We start from the raw sequence: 20,374 nt of genomic DNA on the forward strand, positions 1-20,374 counted from the left end.
TTTAGGTTCACTGACATGACACATCAGATGAATTAATTGCCGATCAGCGTTTATAAATGGTTGTTGGTGGCTTCTTTTCTGTCTTCTTCATTTCTCTTCGCTTACTGCAGCTCCTACGCTGGCACCAGGTAATGTTTCGTTAACACCTCATTTTGACTCGATGCTTGTAACTTGGTTGCCAGTGGATACAAAATTCTTCAATGCACTGCCCGTTGGATATCGAATAACACACAGAAGTGAATGGCCTGATGACAATGGTAGCACTGAAGTGAACGTTAATTTCACATCAGTCGACCTGCAAAATCTCCATCCAGGAAGAGACTACAATGTTAGTGTTTCGGCCGTTTCTGCCGCTGGTGTCGGTCCTGCATTGCAGACCACTGCAAGGACATTGCTTTTCGGTAAGTCAAAAGTCCTCATTCAGCTTTTACCTGTAGCAAAACCCTGGCATACATGTACAAGTGACAAAGTGAAGGTGTCGACGCGGAGGAGGAGAATTCATTTATACAAGTGAGAGAAAGAGAGAGAGAGACAGAGAGAGAGAGAGAGAGAGAGAGAGAGAGAAGGAGGGAGAGAGAAAGAAAGAGAGAGAGAGAGAGAGAGAGAGAAAGAGAGCGAGACAGAGTGACAAAGGGGAGGAGTCGAGGCGGAGGAGAAGAATTCATTTAGACAAGAGAGAGAAAAAGAGTGAAAGATGGAGAGAGAAAGAGAGAGGGAAAGAGAGAAAGTTACATTTATAAAGACAGGTAAGTCTAACAAATGAAGACTGAGACCTCTAAAACAGGGTTTTTACGCCTGAAAGCAGGTGCATGATTTAACAAGCAGGTTGTCAGTCTAGATTTTATGCGGAGATGGAGAAAAAATGCGCAGAATGTTTGAAATGAGATGAAAAGCAGAAATAATAAGAAAAAATGAAATGAAAGCCTGCTCACAACCCCGCCCAGGCTTGCGAACTGGGTATGGTGGATTAAGGGGGCAGCCTACCCATAAATTTCATATGGCATTCAATTGACCGTAACTTTGGTGTTTCTCAATGGATTTGAGTGAAAGTTTGACCACACACTCCTGCCACTATGCTGGCCCTCAGGACATGATTTACAAGTTCTTGCGCCTCACTGACAGGCTTTCCAGGCCGGAAAAACTCAAATTTCTGGCATAGTGCCACGGTGTGCGAGCCACCCAGGAGCCAAACAAATGCATTTACATTTTTTTCACATTTTCGTGCTCATTCTGTTCATGCGCGGGACTCAAACCTAGAACAAGTCCAGAAGCAGCCATGGGTGATGGGGTAGGGCCCCTCAACGAGGCCCTGGAATCTGTCACAACGGAACGAGTGGGCGTTCTCTCACACACTCCCACAGACCGAAGTCAATTTTAGAATTTTTTTAGGTTTACCACGTGTTACGAGGTCGTACCTTTGATACAACATCCAGTGCTGGGACCTCCACAGCAAGCCATTTCCACAGCGCTGCACACCAAATCCAGGATATCCTCAGAAACCGGCAAAGACTACCACTCACGTTTCACTACTGCCTAGTACTGAATCCTACCTGACTTCTTGACACGACTCAAACTTGCCAAAGTCACTAAATCAACGTCAACGACAATAATCAAGCCACATATCTGCAACGTCACGAGGGTGCTGGCAAAAGTCCTGCTGTACGGCGGCGGGCTTCGCCCGCCGCCGTGCAGCCCAATACGTGGCTCAAAAACCTGAATTTTTGGACTTGGAGCAAAATTCTGCACACTTTCACGTGTTTCCATGATACGACAAGTTGCGCACGGTCTGCTCACATTCAAATACAGTGCTGCCAACAAATGACAGCGTGCAACAAAAAAATCTTTCCTTGCAAGGGCACATTTTCGGCCATAACTCTTGAACGGCCGGTCAGACCGGGACACAATTTTCAGAGAATTCGCAGCTATTCATGCTCTTTTAACTGACGTAGCACTCAATATGAATTTACAAATTCGATTTTTCAGCGAATTTTTGGGTAGTCTGCCACCTTAAGAACCCGGGTTCAACGAGTAAGCGCTCTCCACTCAAGGTGTTCACAGCAACTGATAGGAACTCATATGAGGAAATTATAGAAAATAAATAATAAGATAAAGAGAATAAATTTCAACGCAGCTCAATAAACGGAGCCCCATATACAGTACCTCAGAAAAGTGGATCTTTCGACTAGTGTTTTTGTTGACGTCACAACAAGATGATGTAGCTGCTTCGCAGAGACGTCTTACTGCACAAATTACAAATATATTTTATTATTCGATTAGAAAACCCAAGCGCTTTCAGAGCCCTCCGAAGAGAGTCCGGATGAAACCACTCACATATACCTCAACCGAAAAAGAAACGACCTGCCACCCGTTTGCTCGGCATTGATCGGCCAGATCCGCATACCGCCTGTCCTTCCGCGAGTTACTGACACTGAATCTGTCCTCAGCACAAACTGTCAACTCCATCCAGAATACAATCCTACGACTCGTAGAGTACAGAACTATATCTGGTCTTAGGGTGGTAAGTGCAACACAGCTAGGGAAAGAAATCTTTGCACTAACTGTATCGACAAGAAGTTTCCAGTCTGAGGCCGCTGACAGGAGATCAGTCGTAACCAACTTTCGTCTGGGTTGAACGCGCAGTGGCTTCTCTCCCGCCTTACAAAACGAGGTGAAGTCAAACTCATTTGAATTTTCGGTTTGTACATTGTTTGCGGCAGCGTGCATTCGAATCTCCTCACACATGTTCCTTACAATGACCCCGAGTACGCTGTCGTGGCTCGAAGTGTAACGTCCCTGGTCCAGCGCTACGCGACAAGCGCCAAGCACGTGACGCGTAGTACAGGCCAAGGCACGGCACAAACTTCAGTGCCGATCCACTATCGTGTTTCCCCAATGGCGTAAGTTTATCGGAGAAGGTAGCACGTCGAGGGTTGACGCGAGAAGAAATTTCAAATCCTTACCAGTACCACCGCACAAAAGGGATTTCCACAAAAGGTCCTGCCACATCCCCAATGTCCACTCCAACCACTTGCCTTGCACCCGAAGAGTCTTCAGCCTCAAAATCTGCTCCTGCGCGTTGATCTCCTCAAATGTTTGAAGGAGATCCTTCCTCGGGGGTTTGGAATGCTGCTTCGGGGCACGAGCACCCACCCCTGCACGATGACTTGACGAATTAGTGCTTGTAGCTCTGATGTAACAAAGGGGCACTTTGATCGGCAGAGTCAGCACCGGTCCTGTAGCTATGCAGAAGACGTTACTTCAGTAACTCATTGAAACGTTTTTGCAATACACTGATGTAGCTGATCAAAGGAAATAAATATTTCCATCAGTTCTAACAACATGCACGATGAGCTAGGCACCAAAGCATAGCGTAGGACCCTGAGCTTCCAAGCTAGGCACCAAAGCATAGCGTAGGGCCCTGAGCTTCCAAGCTAGGCACCAAAGCATAGCGTAGGACCCTGAGCTTCCAAGCTAGGCACCAAGGCATAGCGTAGGGCCCTGAGCTTCCAAGCTAGGCACCAAAGCATAGCATAGGACCCTGAGTTTCCAGGCTAGGCACCAAAGAATAGCATAGGACCCTGAGCTTCCAAGTTAGGCACCAAAGCATAGCATAGGGCCCTGAGCTTCCAAGCTAGGCACCAAAGCATAGCGTAGGGTCCTGAGCTTCCAAGCTAGGCACCAAAGCATAGCGTAGGGCCCTGAGCTTCCAAGCTAGGCACCAAAGCATAGCTTAGGACCCTGAGCTTCCAAGCTAGGCACCAAAGCATAGCGTAGGGCCCTGAGCTTCCAAGCTAGGCACCAAAGCATAGCGTAGGGCCCTGAGCTTCCAAGCTAGGCACCAAAGCATAGCGTAGGGCCTTGAGCTTCCAAGCTAGGCACCAAAGCATAGCGTAGGACCCTGAGCTTCCAGTCTAGGCACCAAAGCATAGCGTAGGACCCTGAGCTTCCAAAGCATAGAGTAGGGCACTGAGCTTCCAAGCTAGGCACCAAAGCATAGCGTAGGGCCCTGAGCTTCCAAGCTAGGCACCAAAGCATAGCGTAGGTCCCTGAGCTTCCAAGCTAGGCACCAAAGCATAGGGTAGGGCCCTGAGCTTCCAAGCTAGGCACCAAAGCATAGCGTAGGGCCCTGAGCTTCCAAGCTAGGCACCAAAGCATAGCGTACGGCCCTGAGCTTCCAAGCTAGGCACTAAAGCATAGCGTAGGGCCCTGAGCTTTCAAGCTAGGCACTAAAGCATAGCGTAGGGCCCTGAGCTTTCAAGCTAGGCACCAAAGCATAGCGTAGGACCCTGAGCTTCCAAGCTAGGCACCAAAGCATAGCGTAGGACCCTGAGCTTCCAAGCTAGGCACCAAAGCATAGCTTAGGACCCTGAGCGTCCAAGCTAGGCACCAAAACATAGCGTAGGACCCTGAGCTTCCAAGCTAGGCACTAAAGCATAGCGTAGGGCCCTGAGCTTCCAAGCTAGGCACTTAAGCATAGCGTAGGGCCCTGAGCTTCCAAGCTAGGCACCAAAGCATAGCGTAGGACCCTGAGCTTCCAAGCTAGGCACCAAAGCATAGCTTAGGACCCTGAGCTTCCAAGCTAGGCACCAAAACATAGCGTAGGACCCTGAGCTTCCAAGCTAGGCACTAAAGCATAGCGTAGGGCCCTGAGCTTCCAAGCTAGGCACTAAAGCATAGCGTAGGGCCCTGAGCTTCCAAGCTAGGCACCAAAGCATAGCGTAGGACCCTGAGCTTCCAAGCTAGGCACCAAAGCATAGCATAGGGCCCTGAGCTTCCAGGCTAGGCACCAAAACATAGCGTAGGGCCCTGAGTTTTCAAGCTAGGCACCAAAGCATAGCGTAGGACCCTGAGCTTCCAAGCTAGGCACCAAAGCATAGCGTAGGACCCTGAGCTTCCAAGCTAGGCACCAAAGCATAGCTTAGGACCCTGAGCTTCCAAGCTAGGCACCAAAACAAAGCGTAGGACCCTGAGCTTCCAAGCTAGGCACCAAAACATAGCGTAGGACCCTGAGCTTCCAAGCTAGGCACTAAAGCATAGCGTAGGGCCCTGAGCTTCCAAGCTAGGCACTAAAGCATAGCGTAGGGCCCTGAGCTTCCAAGCTAGGCACCAAAGCATAGCGTAGGACCCTGAGCTTCCAAGCTAGGCACCAAAGCATAGCTTAGGACCCTGAGCTTCCAAGCTAGGCACCAAAACATAGCGTAGGACCCTGAGCTTCCAAGCTAGGCACTAAAGCATAGCGTAGGGCCCTGAGCTTCCAAGCTAGGCAGTAAAGCATAGCGTAGGGCCCTGAGCTTCCAAGCTAGGCACCAAAGCATAGCATAGGGCCCTGAGCTTCCAAGCTAGGCACCAAAACATAGCGTAGGGCCCTGAGCTTTCAAGCTAGGCACCAAAGCATAGCGTAGGACCCTGAGCTTCCAAGCTAGGCACCAAAGCATAGCGTAGGACCCTGAGCTTCCAAGCTAGGCACCAAAGCATAGCTAAGGACCCTGAGCTTCCAAGCTAGGCACCAAAACATAGCGTAGGACCCTGAGCTTCCAAGCTAGGCACTAAAGCATAGCGTAAGGCCCTGAGCTTCCAAGCTAGGCACTAAAGCATAGCGTAGGGCCCTGAGCTTCCAAGCTAGGCACCAAAGCATAGCGTAGGACCCTGAGCTTCCAAGCTAGGCACCAAAGCATAGGTTAGGACCCTGAGCTTCCAAGCTAGGCACCAAAACATAGCGTAGGACCCTGAGCTTCCAAGCTAGGCACTAAAGCATAGCGTAGGGCCCTGAGCTTCCAAGCTAGGCACTAAAGCATAGCGTAGGGCCCTGAGCTTCCAAGCTAGGCACCAAAGCATAGCGTAGGACCCTGAGCTTCCAAGCTAGGCACCAAAGCATAGCATACGGCCCTGAGCTTCCAAGCTAGGCACCAAAACATAGCGTAGGGCCCTGAGCTTCCAAGCTAGGCACTAAAGCATAGCGTAGAGCCCTGAGCTTCCAAGCTAGGCACTAAAGCATAGCGTAGGGCCCTGAGCTTCCAAGCTAGGCACCAAAGCATAGCGTAGGACCCTGAGCTTCCAAGCTAGGCACCAAAGCATAGCGTAGGACCCTGAGCTTCCAAGCTAGGCACCAAAGCATAGCATAGGGCCCTGAGCTTCCAAGCTAGGCACCAAAACATAGCGTAGGGCCCTGAGCTTCCAAGCTAGGCACCAAAACATAGCGTAGCGCCCTGAGCTTTCAAGCTAGGCACCAAAACATAGCGTAGGGCCCTGAGCTTTCAAGCTCTCTCCTCTTCTTTTAAAATACCGATATATTGGATTTTGCGAAGTAAAACAAAGTTCAAAATATATATATACCAAATGCACACTAGTCAGAACAACAGATGGCTGTATCAGTCAAAACTTAAAGTTTCATGCCATCTCAGGCACTCATCAGGTGATATGACCTCATCTGTTGTCCTGACTAGTGTGTCACGGCTCTACGTTCCCGGTATCCAGCTCTCTTGGATTTCCGCTGGAATTCACAACAGTATATATATACCCAATGCTGTAGACAGCAAGCTGTTTCGGCCTTAAAGGCCTCATCAGTACAGCTACGAGCTAAATAGGCCGAACTACCAGCCATGGTGCAAAGGAGGCACCACAGACATTAAGATAGCTCGTCGCTCTAGCGCCAGAGTGCTCAAACTACAAAAAGTAGCGGGCATTGCGCGATGCCGCAGCACTAGAGCAGACAAGGCGAAAGCCGAGGAGCGTGATACCCAATGCTGGAGACAGCAAGCTATTTCGGCCATAAAGGCCTCATCAGCACAGCTACGAGCTAAATAGGCCGAACTGCCAGCCATGGTGCAAAGGAGGCACCACAGACATTAGGATAGCTCGTCGCTCTAGCGCCAGAGTGCTCAAACTACAAAAGTAGCGGGCATTGCGCGATGCAGCAACACTAGAGCAGCCTACTGAGAGTGCTCAACAAGGCGAAAGCGGAGGAGCGTGATACCCAATGCTGTATATCTGGACGACCACTTTATAAAGATGAGGACAATATTACATTTCTCTGTTTCAGTCCATTCACTGGAAACTGGCACCGTAACATTTTAGTGTCTACCGTACATAGTTGTAGATATCGTAACCACAACAGAACATCCTGCATTGTGTAACCCATGGAATTACTCCTTGCCACATTTGGGGCCAGAAAACTTCAAGAACAGAGAAACAGAAATTCAGCCAGGTTTTACAAAATTGGGGCAGGTATGTGATTATTATTATTATTATTATTATTATGGGGGTGGCTTTATTCGTTTTGTGTTTGTATTATGCAGCATCCCGGGTCATTTAAGACCATGGGGAGTACTGCTGTTGTATGTGAAGAAAATGTAATAAGGAAGACTGAGAAAAAAGAAAGAAAAAAGAGAGAAATACTGTGAACAGCAAATCTACAATGATGCATGTACAATCTATTATACAACTAATCTGCGAGAATGAGACTTAACACAAGCAGGTACAGTAATAGCAAGAGAGCTAAATCAGAAAACAAAATCCGTTGAAAAGTAACCGTCATGAAATCGAGCCCTTCAGCCCTTGTTTCGTAATACGTATTCGCATGCAACGACGCAAATCCACACAATTCAGTAGACACTTCTTTCTATCAAACGTTTTCTTTCCCTTCTCTTCAGGATAGTACAGGGAATGTTGGAAATTAGAAAAACACATAACTATATAGAGAATGAAAGAAAGAAAAAGTCAACACTTCAACATAGGTGTTAAAAATGATTAAAGTGTTAAAAACTCAAAAACAAACAGCTGCAAGTTGTAGACAAACACGCTGAACACATCAGGGAACACTTGTCACACTTTCACGAGGTGTGACACCAAACAACTGCAACGATAACACATTCTCCTTCTGTACACATAGTTCTGGATCTAGTTTACGAATATACAGAGCTTCTAACACAGCAAGATGTAACTTAGACCTTCCACGAGTCAAAATCGAAAAGATATCATCACTATACAACTTACGACAACTAGCACTGCCCGACAAATGACGCTTGATGGACGATGTCCGATCATTTAGCTCTGTCACCTTCGACGCCTGCCGTTGTTCTCTTCCGTTAGGCTTGTTTGGTTGGTTGCTCCGGTCCACACCTCCAACGTCCGTTGATTTCATGTCCGTTTTTGTTGATTTCATGGCCGTTTTCGTGTCACTTCTTGGTCTTCCTCGTTTCCTCTTGTTGATCGTTGTTGTCACTTCCATTATCGACGTATTCAGATCCCCAGTACTCCGTCTCTTCACCTTGCTTCTGGTAACTCTTCCGGTGTCTATGAGCTCCAGTGTCACATTGGGTGGTTTTCGAGACGGTCTCCCTCGCTTCCTCACGCTTGTCTGAGATGGGCCAAGCTCCCCGCCCGTCGAGGCGGAGGCGCGCATGCGTACATCTACACTGGACGCAGACAAAGGCGTTCCAGTATCGGACTGCACAGCACATTTTGGAGGACGTTGTCTGTTCGTCGAGGACATTGTCTGTTCGTCTTACCCGTGCGTGAAATTGTATTTAGTATTTGGAACGACGCGTGCGTTCGGTGTGAAGAAGGACGTTCTACCTACCCTTAGTTGAAGCAACCTTATCTATTTTTTCAGTGCCGAGAATGTGAAGATCGGTACGTAGGTAGAACCCTTCAACACCTGGGCGCACGCATCCGTCAACATGTGCCGTTAGGTCTTGTCCCTGTTGACGCTCGTGGTACTCGTCCTCGTCGTGGCCGTCCTCCAAAATGTGCTGTGCAGTCCGATACTGGAACGCCTTTGTCTGCGTCCAGTGTAGATGTACGCATGCGCGCCTCCGCCTCGACGGGCGGGGAGCTTGGCCCATCTCAGACAAGCGTGAGGAAGCGAGGGAGACCGTCTCGAGAACCACCCAATGTGACACTGGAGCTCATAGACACCGGAAGAGTTACCAGAAGCAAGGTGAAGAGACGGAGTACTGGGGATCTGAATACGTCGATAATGGAAGTGACAACAACGATCAACAAGAGGAAACGAAGAAGACCAAGAAGTGACACGAAAATGGCCATGAAATCAACAAAAACGGACATGAAATCAACGGACGTTGGAGGTGTGGACCGGAGCAACCAACCAAACAAGCCTAACGGAAGAGAACAACGGCAGGCGTCGAAGGTGACAGAGCTAAGTGATCGGACATCGTCCATCAAGCGTCATTTATCGGGCAGTGCTAGTTGTCGTAAGTTGTATAGTGATGATATCTTTTCGATTTTGACTCGTGGAAGGTCTAAGTTACATCTTGCTGTGTTAGAAGCTCTGTATATTCGTAAACTAGATCCAGAACTATGTGTACAGAAGGAGAATGTGTTATCGTTGCAGTTGTTTGGTGTCACACCTCGTGAAAGTGTGACAAGTGTTCCCTGATGTGTTCAACGTGTTTGTCTACAACTTGCAGCTGTTTGTTTTTGAGTTTTTAACACTTTAATCATTTTTAACACCTATGTTGAAGTGTTGACTTTTTCTTTCTTTCATTCTCTATATAGTTATGTGTTTTTCTAATTTCCAACATTCCCTGTACTATCCTGAAGAGAAGGGAAAGAAAACGTTTGATAGAAAGAAGTGTCTACTGAATTGTGTGGATTTGCGTCGTTGCATGCGAATACGTATTACGAAACCGTTTTTCCCACCGCCTCCAAACTACTGTTTGAATTATTATTATTATTATTATTATTCTCGTATCCATCCCGAGTGGGACTCACGACGGCAGAAATAACTGTGAGCATGTGTGTGTGTGAGAGTGGGAGAACGAAATGAAAAAGAAAAGAAGAGTCTTGTAATAAAGGTCAAATTTAAGAAGAGCAGTACTAGACTAAATGGCTGAGCAGATGTTACTCCATTGTTTTCTGTCGCGGGCATAGGTGCCGAGATCACGAAGGCAGCTGGGCTTAAAAATGCAAATAGGTGTGAGGCGGACGTCTCGCTGGAGACTTGTGGTGAGGCAAGAGCGGGGTGCACCTATTCGAAAGGGCTGACTGGTAGCATATGTACAGAAAGCAGTGAGAGCAACATTTGCAGGGATGTCACTTGGCTGGCGTAATATATGTCCTAATAGCTTCCACCTGTCCCGCTTGGCCATTTCAGATACAGAGCACTGGCCAGTAACAGCATATAAATCTGCATTTGAGATGACATCTGGGTAGGTAATTCCAAGGGTACAGCACAGCTGTTTCCTATGAAACACATCTAGGCGCTTTTCTTGTGCACGGGACAGGCCATGGCAAGCAAGGTTGTAGGTCAAGATTGGTAGAACGAAAGTGTTGTATAAACGAATTTTGATGGGTGTAGAAAGCAGGTTGTGTTTGAACCATAACTTCAGAGTGTCTCCAAATGCTCTTGCAGCCAAGCCACTACGGCGCGTTACGTCCTCCCCGGAGCCTTATAGCGAGCCGAGTGTCTTCACCTGTCGCCAAGCTTCTTTACCACGAGTTGTGCAGACATTTCTAGATGTTGTGGAGGTGGCATCTCCCAAAGTGGGTTCCAGGTAAATACGGATCCATTTAGTCTTACTGGTATTGACGGTAAGACCCCATTCGGAGAAGACGCCTGCGATGACGGGTAGGGCGCTGGTAAGGAATGATTTTGATGTGGAGATGAAGTCTACGTCATCAGCGTAAGCTGTTTCTTCAGGTAGAATGTTGTCTGATGATGGTCGGGCTGGCAGTCGGTCACGTACCATTCGTAGGGCTGCTTCCAAATAAACCGTGAACAGTACCGGTGACAATCCATCACACTGGGGGACCCCCGAGCTGTCTCAAAAGGTGCGGACTGTGCTTTGTTCACGCGAACTGTCAGCGCCGTGCCAGATAGCAGGTACCTAACCAGTCGTAAACCGTCCGCGTCTCCAATTTTCTCTTGCTCCATGACATCAAGCAGCTTTGTGCGGTTTATTGTGTCAAAAGCCTTGCTCAGGTCCAGCCCTAGCACGTAGATAGTAGTGTTGAAGCGTTCAACAATTGATGCCAGGATCCGTTTTCAAAACACAATGTCTGCGGTTGATCTGTTTTGACGGAACCCGGCTTGCGATGGAGATATATATCGCTCTACGTCAGCTCTGATCCGGCTAAGTGTGATGAGGGACAAGATTTTTCTGGCAGTAGTCAGCAATGTTATCGGACGCAAATTGTTCATGGGGCCTTTGGGTTTACCTGGCTTATGCAGAGCGATTAGTACACCATCTCCAAGGGACGCTTGGCTGTGCTGAGTGAATACATCGTTGAAAATGCTGCTTAGGCATTCTGCAAGTGCAGGGCCTCCGTATTTGACCAGCTCGGCCGGTATGTCATCAGGCCCGCAGGAGCGTTGGTTCTTTAGACGACTCATTGCGCTCGCTACCTCTGCTGTGGAAATCGGTTTATCGAGGGGTTTCGGTGTTCCTGTAAATGGCGTAACCGCTGGCTCTGCAGCAGTAGGAGAGAATTTCCCAGTGCAATGCTCAGCTATTCTATCCGCTTGCTCTCCTGGCCCAAGGACAGCCTTGCCAATGTTGTCTACAATGGTTAAATCTCGTGGGCACTTTGGTTTCAGCAGTTTTATCGCTGCAAACATCATTGGCCCGTTCTTGAGCGACTCCACTTCTCTGATGCGGCTCTCAAGATGCTGTAACGCCAGCTGTCGAGACAGGATTCGTATGTAATACCATGGCAAAATGTATAGAGAAGCAGATCCCAAACCCAGATTCTTGATATGGGTTTTTGATGCTTTCGGCCCAAATCGGACTTTCAAAAGTCAAGGAGACTGTTTCCGATGAATGGACTGTAGATGCAAACAATGTGTGGTAGGAGTGCAGCCGTATTCCAATGTGAGCTCTCTATTCTGAAACAAGTAAACGAAAGTCACACACACACACACACACACACACACACACACACACACACACACATACACACACACACACACACACACACACACACACACACGCCCAAAGCAGCAGTGAAATAAATTATTATTGCCGAAATACGCTTCCCCAAGCGAAATTAAGCGAGCCATGCTCGTTTAGAATGGTTCCATTGCTCTTGTTCACTACAGATGCGTCATTAGTTCCAAACGTCACAGACATAGAGGTTGCTTTGCACACAATAAAAATAAAATGGATGCCTGTCACGCCATCAGCTGGTTCTGTGCCAATCGGCTACCAAATCACCTACTATCCGAGAGTGAAGGAGAGCAAGGCAAGATCACAGTTTACTGCGCTGTCAGCCATTTCCATAGCTAACCTATCAGCTGGCACAATGTACCTTATGAACATATCAGCGGTTTATCCAACAGGTCAGAGTCGCCCAGCAACTGTCAATGGGACAACTGGTAAGTTACCTCGTATTACCTTTTGGAGACTTGGTAGGAATGTCGTACTTATGTTTTAAGTCCTGGACCGGAAGTGTGGGTTCCATTTCTGGGTTGTGCAATCCGATCATGCTGGAGTACAATTAGAGCCATTGAGCAGTACAATACCTGTATAATATGCCAAACAGGGCATGATGTATCCGGCATCGCAATATGCGAACCCATTGTGCCTATTTGCAATGTACCGGCAGACTTGTTGAGGGACTAGTTGCGCCCCGGCGCATCTGGAGTTTGAAAAGTCGCTAAATTACAGTGTCTGGAAGAGTGTCAAGAAGGTTTCACACTATGTATCCTCACACCGCTGTCAGATTCATGAAGGCACACGGCGACGAACTTTATTATCTTCAGCAGCTGAAGCTCCTTCTGTTTCCGGGAAAAACCTGGTTTTCATGATTTTATGTCTATGACAAGTGAAAACGTCTCCCCACGACTTTCTTTCGTGTTTTCCAATTTTTATTTATTCTGACCTTATGTATGTAAAAAATCGTGGGATGACGAAGGTGTGTACGGGTTGAAAGTATGAACTTCGGGTAACACATACATATATACACTTGGTTGTCAAAATGGATAGGTACACAGGTGATACACACGCGTGTTGTCGTGACATGAGGCATGGGCAGCAAAAACCAGGGTTAGGTGATATTTTGCGAAATGAGTTTTTGATGGCTTTGAATTGTCCAATAAATGAATGATCTAAAGGCCAAATTTTGGAGCTCTGGGCACCTTCCAAGATGGTAAAAAGAACGCCCGAAATGATGGGTCACGGTCAACAAAAATGGTCAGCAAAAAAGGCAAAATGGAACTCAGTTACAGCTAGCTCTAATGGAGTGACTGAGAACAACTTAGCATATTTATAGGTCTTCAGGGAAGTACAGAATACTCTAGTTGATATTATAGTAACATTGTAGCCTGCACTTGCTGCAATATTACTTGAAAACTCAATTACTGTCATGGCTCACACATGACGGGTTTACGTGGCTCTAGTAAAAAAATGTGCAGGTCTGGTGTTGTATGCAAACTTGTCATACAGAAAGAAGCCAAGCAACTGACGTTTTACATGGTTGTGAAGGATCTGCAACTTAGTACAAGACTAGATATGCATGTTGGGCTAGGCCAGATACACCCACCAAGCATTTCTTGCTCTCCTACGCACAGCAGCTCATAGATACATGCATTATACTGTGGAAAATGTCATGCGCACCGCAAGCGTGCATGTATACTTGCAACAATTTTATTCACAAAATATCTTGCATCAAGTCAGGTTTAGTTCATTCAGGGCTGTCTCCGTATCCCACCAACTTATCCAGCTGCGAATAGTCGCCACGGAGTACTGAATCTCGTTCGTCACTCTTAGCCCTGCTGTCCGCGTCGCCACTTCGTGTCATTGAGCTCTCAAACCCATCGTCTGCTTTGCCTCCGCTGATGGCTTGTCATCTGAGCGAAACCTCTTCACTTTCATCTGATTCTTCTTCCGGGGACTATCACAGGCAGCGGAGTATCTCTGGAGATCCAGTTGCCAAATATTCTAGTCGCTCGTGCTCCATCAAGAATTTGTGACGGGATCGTCCCGCCAAGAAATTATTTGTTCCGCTCTCTTTTGAGCGCATGATTTGCAGACGCTACGCAGAGCGCAAACGCCTCCATGGTGGCTGAAAACGCCTACCTGGACGTCCCAAGTGCTTGGCAGATAAACTACAACTGCAATGACAACAAATTATAGCGAAGCCACCAAGAGAAAAGCATTTTCAAAGCGATATCGCAAGAAGTCTGTCCGCTTTGATCGCGGTGACTAAAAAATGACATCAGTTCGGTTTTTCGCAAATATTGGCATTTTGAAAAATCGCCAGGACCCCGTTTCTTGCTGCCGATGCCTCACATGTTATCAGTTCCGATCCACAAAATGGAATAGAGATTAGAGTATGTGTGTCTTCCCCCCCCCCCCCGAAATTACCGGGTACCACTGCTCGATCTTGGATTTTCTCATCGACTGCGTTCTTTAGTTTAATTTGAAACTGTCTACTTCTACACGCACCAAAAATCCTAAATCCTCCTTTTTATCGTGCAGGTTGGTTTTGGTGTGCTCATGACGTACTTGCACGTTGCGTTGTCAATGCAGATAGCGCACCTGCGGGATCCGGAGGGTCATTCAGCTATGACATCATCATAATATCGCTGTGTGGATTGTTGGCTGTGTTCGTAATTGCCCTGCTTGTGTGTTGCGCTTGGAGGAAACACAAGACAAAGCAGAACAATTACAACTTGGAGCAAAGCAGAGACCTAGACAATAACAGTGGCAACCAACCAAGTACAGACAGCGTTAGGTGTCTGGCAACTAGACCACTCCCACCTGAGCCCGATCCAAGCTCAATGGCCAACATCAACTTCTCTGATAAGGATAGAGTGAGTGAATTGATGGCTCGACCAGTACCATCAGTACCGCAAATCAATTCCACTGACACAGCCGCCTTAGTAGATAACGTGGTCGTGGGGGATGATGCAGACGAGGGTTACGAGGATATCGACGGTCATGTCTATGAATATCTCTGATTTCAATGAGCACCCTAGTTTTCTTAGAACAGTGTGTGTTGTCGTTTGATTCCATAGCCACGCCTGCGTCTGTCCTGCACGTGGAAAATACATGGTCTCTCCCTCTTTTACACATAGGACAGCACAAAAAGCAAACATGAAAGGCAGCAGGAGGGGGGGGGGGGGGATTATGATTTCTGAAGTATATGAATGGCGGGAGGTTTTCTTTCGTGCATGTTTGTTTCTTTCTTTTATATGAATTCGTTTAGAGCACAGGCAATTCTGCCTTCTCACCAGAGGAAATACCTCCGGTTCCTGCTAAGAACGAACATGATATTATGAGAGAAGGAAATATTAAAAAGAATCATAACATGATAATTTCAAAGCACAAAGTTTGTATATACAGGTCCTCCCTCGTTATAACGAGTCCGGTTAGTACATAAACCCAGTTACTAAATAGAAATCTGAAATCCCCTGGCGAAACGTGGTCTATACTGTACAACTGTTTACAGGTCCGGTTACAACATAATCCGTTAGTACACAAAATCCGTTATAACGACCCTTTGCCCAGGTCCCTGGAGTGCCAAACCCTCAGTATAAGATAATATTGACCATGCAGGACCAAGGCCAAAACACGTAGGATAAAGCAGAAAGAGGAAACGTATTATGTCTATGTATTCGTGAATATGAACGATCCTTTGGATCCAAGGAAGAGTTATATTGGAGAGTTCAATTATCTTATAACGAGTTGAAGCATCGAAAAGTTATGTTGTATCGAGGGTAGCCCCGGTAAGTACGAAGTAGTGCCTATTTTACCTTTAGCTGCAAGTCCTGCTACAATATAAGTCTCGTTATAAGATAACTTTTTCGATGGCCCAGAGATTATCTACTAACGAGGGAGGACCGGTAATTCAAAATGGGTGTGTATGTGTAAGCATGCAGTGAAGAACACACAGAGAAAGCATGCAGTAATTTGTAGGGATGTCGAGCAAGGTGGTTACAAATTACAATTAATTTTGTTCAGAGCCAGTTTAAAGGCAAACGGCGCACTGTGGATGCGAATATCACTGGGAAGGGCATTCCAAAGAGTGCTTCTCACAAATGTCAATGACTGCCGACCGGAAGGTCCAGGAAGGAAAGGCACTTGCAGTAGCCGCTGTTCCTGTCCTCGAGTAATTCGGCGATCATCCCGGGATGCTTGGCCTGTTTTAGCCATCAACTGAAAGTAGGTGCAGAAAAGAGGACTTGCAAGATCATGTAGGCAACGGAAAACAAAAAACAAAACCTTGTAGTTAAAAATGTTAGTTAGGGATCGAATAGATAAGCGCACGAGGAGTGGGGGCTGTGGATGCACGGCTGGAGAGTCGGAAAATTGCACGAATTCCGGATTTGCTGGATTTGATTAAACGGCTCTGCAGCTGCTGTGTCAGCGACGGAAAGAATGCACTGGATGCGTACGTTAGTCGTGCTTGCACAATGCCAATGTACCAAAGTCTGCGGGTTCTTATGGGCAGAGATCGCCCATGACGCCATAGGTGGCTGATGGCGACTGACGCCTTCTGCACAACAATGGAGACATGTGGCTGCCAGGATAGCTTGTCATCAATGGTTACGCCAAGGTATTTGGCAGTGGAGGTAGCAGTTAAGGCTTGATCCTTACATTTCACGACTGGTATGTCGCCAGTGAGTCCCCGAGGTTGAATTACCATGACTTGGATTTAGCCGGTAATCAGCAGAAGCCCAATTTCGGAGAGTCAGTCAGACAGACGTGTCACAGCCGTAGTCAACGTCCTGCAAACAGTGTCCAGATGTGAATCAGAATAATCTAGGATGATGTCGTCCGCAAACTCCTGATGAACAACAATGCAAGGTATGACGTCGGAAATGTCACTTGTGTAAAGGACAAAGAGAAGCGGCCCAAGACCACTGCCTTGGGGCACACCTCTTGAGCATGGGACTGCATCAGAGAGAGCCTCACACACATTGACACGCTGAGTACGACCGGACCGATAGCTAGCCAGCCATAACAATACTCTGCCATTGACTCCCAGGGTGAATAGTTTATCAATCAGACGTTGATGTTGGACATGGTCAAACGCTTTTGACATGTCAACCATCACAATACCTGTGTATTTTCGCTCTTGTTTGGCCAACAGCCAACGGTTGGCGGCTAGAACTAATGCATCTTCGGTAAAGTGCATTTTCCTGTAGGTAAACTGACTGCTAGGTAATATGCTATGTTGCGTGAGGTATGCTGTGAGTTGTTTCTTTACAAAGAACTCCAAAATCCGGGACAGAATAGGGAGCAATGACACTGGTCTATAGTTAGTAGGGGATGTTGCATCGCCACTCTTGAACAGTGGACTAATGTGTGATGTTTTAAAACACACTGGCACAGTACCTGATGTCAAGGATGCATTGACTAGGGTGGTAAATGGAGGTGCTAGGACGTCTGAACACTGCTGCAGTACAATTCCAGGAATGTTGTCACTCCCAGATGCTTTGTGAGGACTCACAGTTTGCAAGCATTGTGCAACATCAGACACGCTTAAAGGCTGAAATGTTGAGAAGCGAGATGCAGAGGCTGGACCATGTGGTATATGCAGCTCAGGTGGCCGCATAGGGTCATGCAAAATGTCTCCAAACAATTTACTGAGTGACTCAAGCGGCGCTTCAGGTTCTTTCCGTGTCTTCTGTCGGCCTGTGACATCGTTCATGACAGCCCGAAGTTGCCGTTGATCTGATGTATCACATCTCTTAGTGAAGTACAAGTTGCGCAGACTCCTTTCCAATTTTCGTGCTTTGGAGCGAGCTGATCGGTGTGTTTCTTGAAGGTTCTGATCGGTTTTGTATCGGAGCCAGAGACGATGCGCCCGGTTCCGTTCACGAACACTTGCCACTAACTCATCTGTAATCCAGGGGCAAGGACGTCAAGATTTGAGGCGCCGTTCCCGAAGTGGAGCATGTTTGTCTAAAGTGCTCTGGATTCCCGCAGTGAGTGACGACGCAAGCACATCCACACAGACAGAGCCACAGGTCTAGCCCGAGAATCCTGGGAGTCACTGTAGACAGTGATGTTTCTTGGTCTGGTCACATAGACTTTATCGTTAGGAAGACTTGCACAAAAGTTGGCGAACTTCGACGGTGTTTTTGGCAACTAAGTTTGAAGGCAACATGGCAGTTTATCCTCTCTGTTATCCTGCCTGACTTATTATACTGCTGCTCTTGCTTTGCAATGAAGCTATCCGCCAAGGACCGACAGCGACTCTCGTCCGTTTATTGTCGTTCTGTACGCGCTGCTTGTGGCTCGAAATTACAAGATGACGTCATGCCGCTGTTAGCTAGATTGTCGATTGATCCGATTGAACATTACCTTATTCGTAGCATTGCTAAATTTATCCATGTTAATCATGTCGTTTTCCCTCTCCCAAATCTGACGGACCTTTTTCCTCAAGTTTCAACCGGCCCTAGGACAACAAGAAGCTCTTTTAATACTGCTATTGCAATATGTAAATTCCGGACGACTGACGGTGTCAGTTTCTTTTTAAATCGTGCTGCACTTTTCTTTAATTCTTTGCCTGTGGAAAGGCGCACCCAGCACCGCACTACATTTGCTAAGCACCTTCAGACCACGCTAAAAGACGCAGCGTCTTTTCAGAAGTATTTTGATCTTCTTTTCAGCAAACGCCCTCATTGATCTGCATTGCCTGTATTGTATAACTGTGTTTACTGCGTTCCTAGTTTAAATTCGTTTTTAAAAACATCTCTTTAATTCTTGCCTTATCCCATTATGAACATGCTTAAAGATGCAGCGTCTTTTCAGATTTATTTTGATCTTCTTTTCAGCAAACGGCCTCATCGATCTGCATCGCTTGTATTGTATACCTGTGTTTACTGCTTACTGCTTACTGCTGCTTTATTGTTCCAAGTATCAGTTTAGTTTAGTTTAAACATCTCTTATTATTATTTTTCTCACCCCACACCCCTCTACTTTGTATCGGCCCTCTTAAGAGTTGTGTTCATCACTGTTGAGGCTTCCGATGGAAAATAAAAGAATACTACTACTACTACTACTACTACTACTACTACTACTGCTACTACTACTGCTACTACTACTACACACACACACACGCACACACACGTGCGCACACACACACACACACACGTGCGCACACACACACACACGTGCGCACACACACACACAACACACACACACACACACACACACACACACACACACACAACACACACACACACACAGGTCAGAACATGTACATAAACATACTGATACCAACCCACTCGCGCACACACATACATACGCGCACATACATACACATTACAGACACACAGATGCAAACACTCACAGCTCGTGAACAAGATTTTGCGAAAGATCTCAGCGCTTGTGTTCCATGGCGTTTCGTGCAAAGTACAAAGAACGTCAGGCTGTGCGCAATGCAAAGATTTGCAATTATGTTGACCTTTTGCACACATGTTTAGCTGACGGAGTCTGTAGCACTCTCCTTGCTTTTCTCCAGCACATGAAGATACCCAGAAGAACACTACGACTTGTACAGCCGTGGCACAACCGTACTTGGAGCACTGTTCAAGTACCAGCATCAGCGGCGTGCTGCTAGCAGCTACCAGAATGTTGATGACAGGTCTATTGTGTGGTGCAATCTGCATGATGACAGATGTAATGACCATATGGCATTTTATATTATGAGTGTGCCGTCAATCCTTTCTGTAGCAGGTCTCTTGCCGACCACCTGTGAGACATTCCCCATTCTATCTTACACGTCTTCCCTTGACACATGACTCATTGCCGCACTTGGAATTCTACACCTGAGTACAGTCTTATGTGAGTGATTCTAGCGTAGTCAAAATAGAACAAGCACATGTACACGGAAAGACACAACACATTTCTATTTTGTCTACTGATCAGGCGCCACAGCAATGCTGGATCTGTGCATTCCGCTCCTAAGACCTTGTGTTTGTGATTCCTAACCAGTACTACTGGAAGCACAATTCCGGAGCAGTGCCTTAGGAACACGGTTATATGCTCTCCAAAGAACTCACGGCAATACACCCAGCATTATATTTCCTAAATTTGGACTTCAGAACACCTAATCGAACGTCACGCTGTATGCATGTGATTCCATTAATTTGTATCTTTTTTTGGCACAATGATAGTGTGAGAAGACATAGACAACTGCAAGCCATACAATCCATTGCAAGAGATTCAATGCACTGCAAGAGATACAATGCACTGCAAGAGATACAATGCACTGCAAGAGATACAATGCACTGCAAGCCATACAATGCACTGCAAGAGACACAATGCACTGCAAGAGATACAATGCACTGCAAGAGACACAATGCACTGCAAGAGATACAATGCACTGCAAGAGATACAATGCACTGCAAGCCATACAATGCACTGCAAGAGATACAATGCACTGCAAGAGATGCAATGCA

General features: G+C 46.9%; 1 protein-coding gene across 1 annotated transcript; it reads left to right on the forward strand.

Annotated features, from left to right (window-relative positions):
• Window positions 1-324: 324 nt before the first annotated feature.
• Window positions 325-15,050, forward strand: LOC135820684 (uncharacterized). Its single transcript, XM_065333693.1, has 3 exons — window positions 325-401; window positions 12,059-12,334; window positions 14,490-15,050. Exons 2-3 carry the CDS (start codon window positions 12,124-12,126, stop codon window positions 14,918-14,920), a joined length of 642 nt encoding a protein of 213 aa, XP_065189765.1. The 5' UTR covers window positions 325-401; window positions 12,059-12,123; the 3' UTR covers window positions 14,921-15,050.
• Window positions 15,051-20,374: the final 5,324 nt, after the last annotated feature.

The sequence above is a fragment of the Sycon ciliatum genome, chromosome 7, assembly GCF_964019385.1.
Source record: "Sycon ciliatum chromosome 7, ocSycCili1.1, whole genome shotgun sequence".
Lineage (NCBI taxonomy): Eukaryota > Metazoa > Porifera > Calcarea > Leucosolenida > Sycettidae > Sycon > Sycon ciliatum.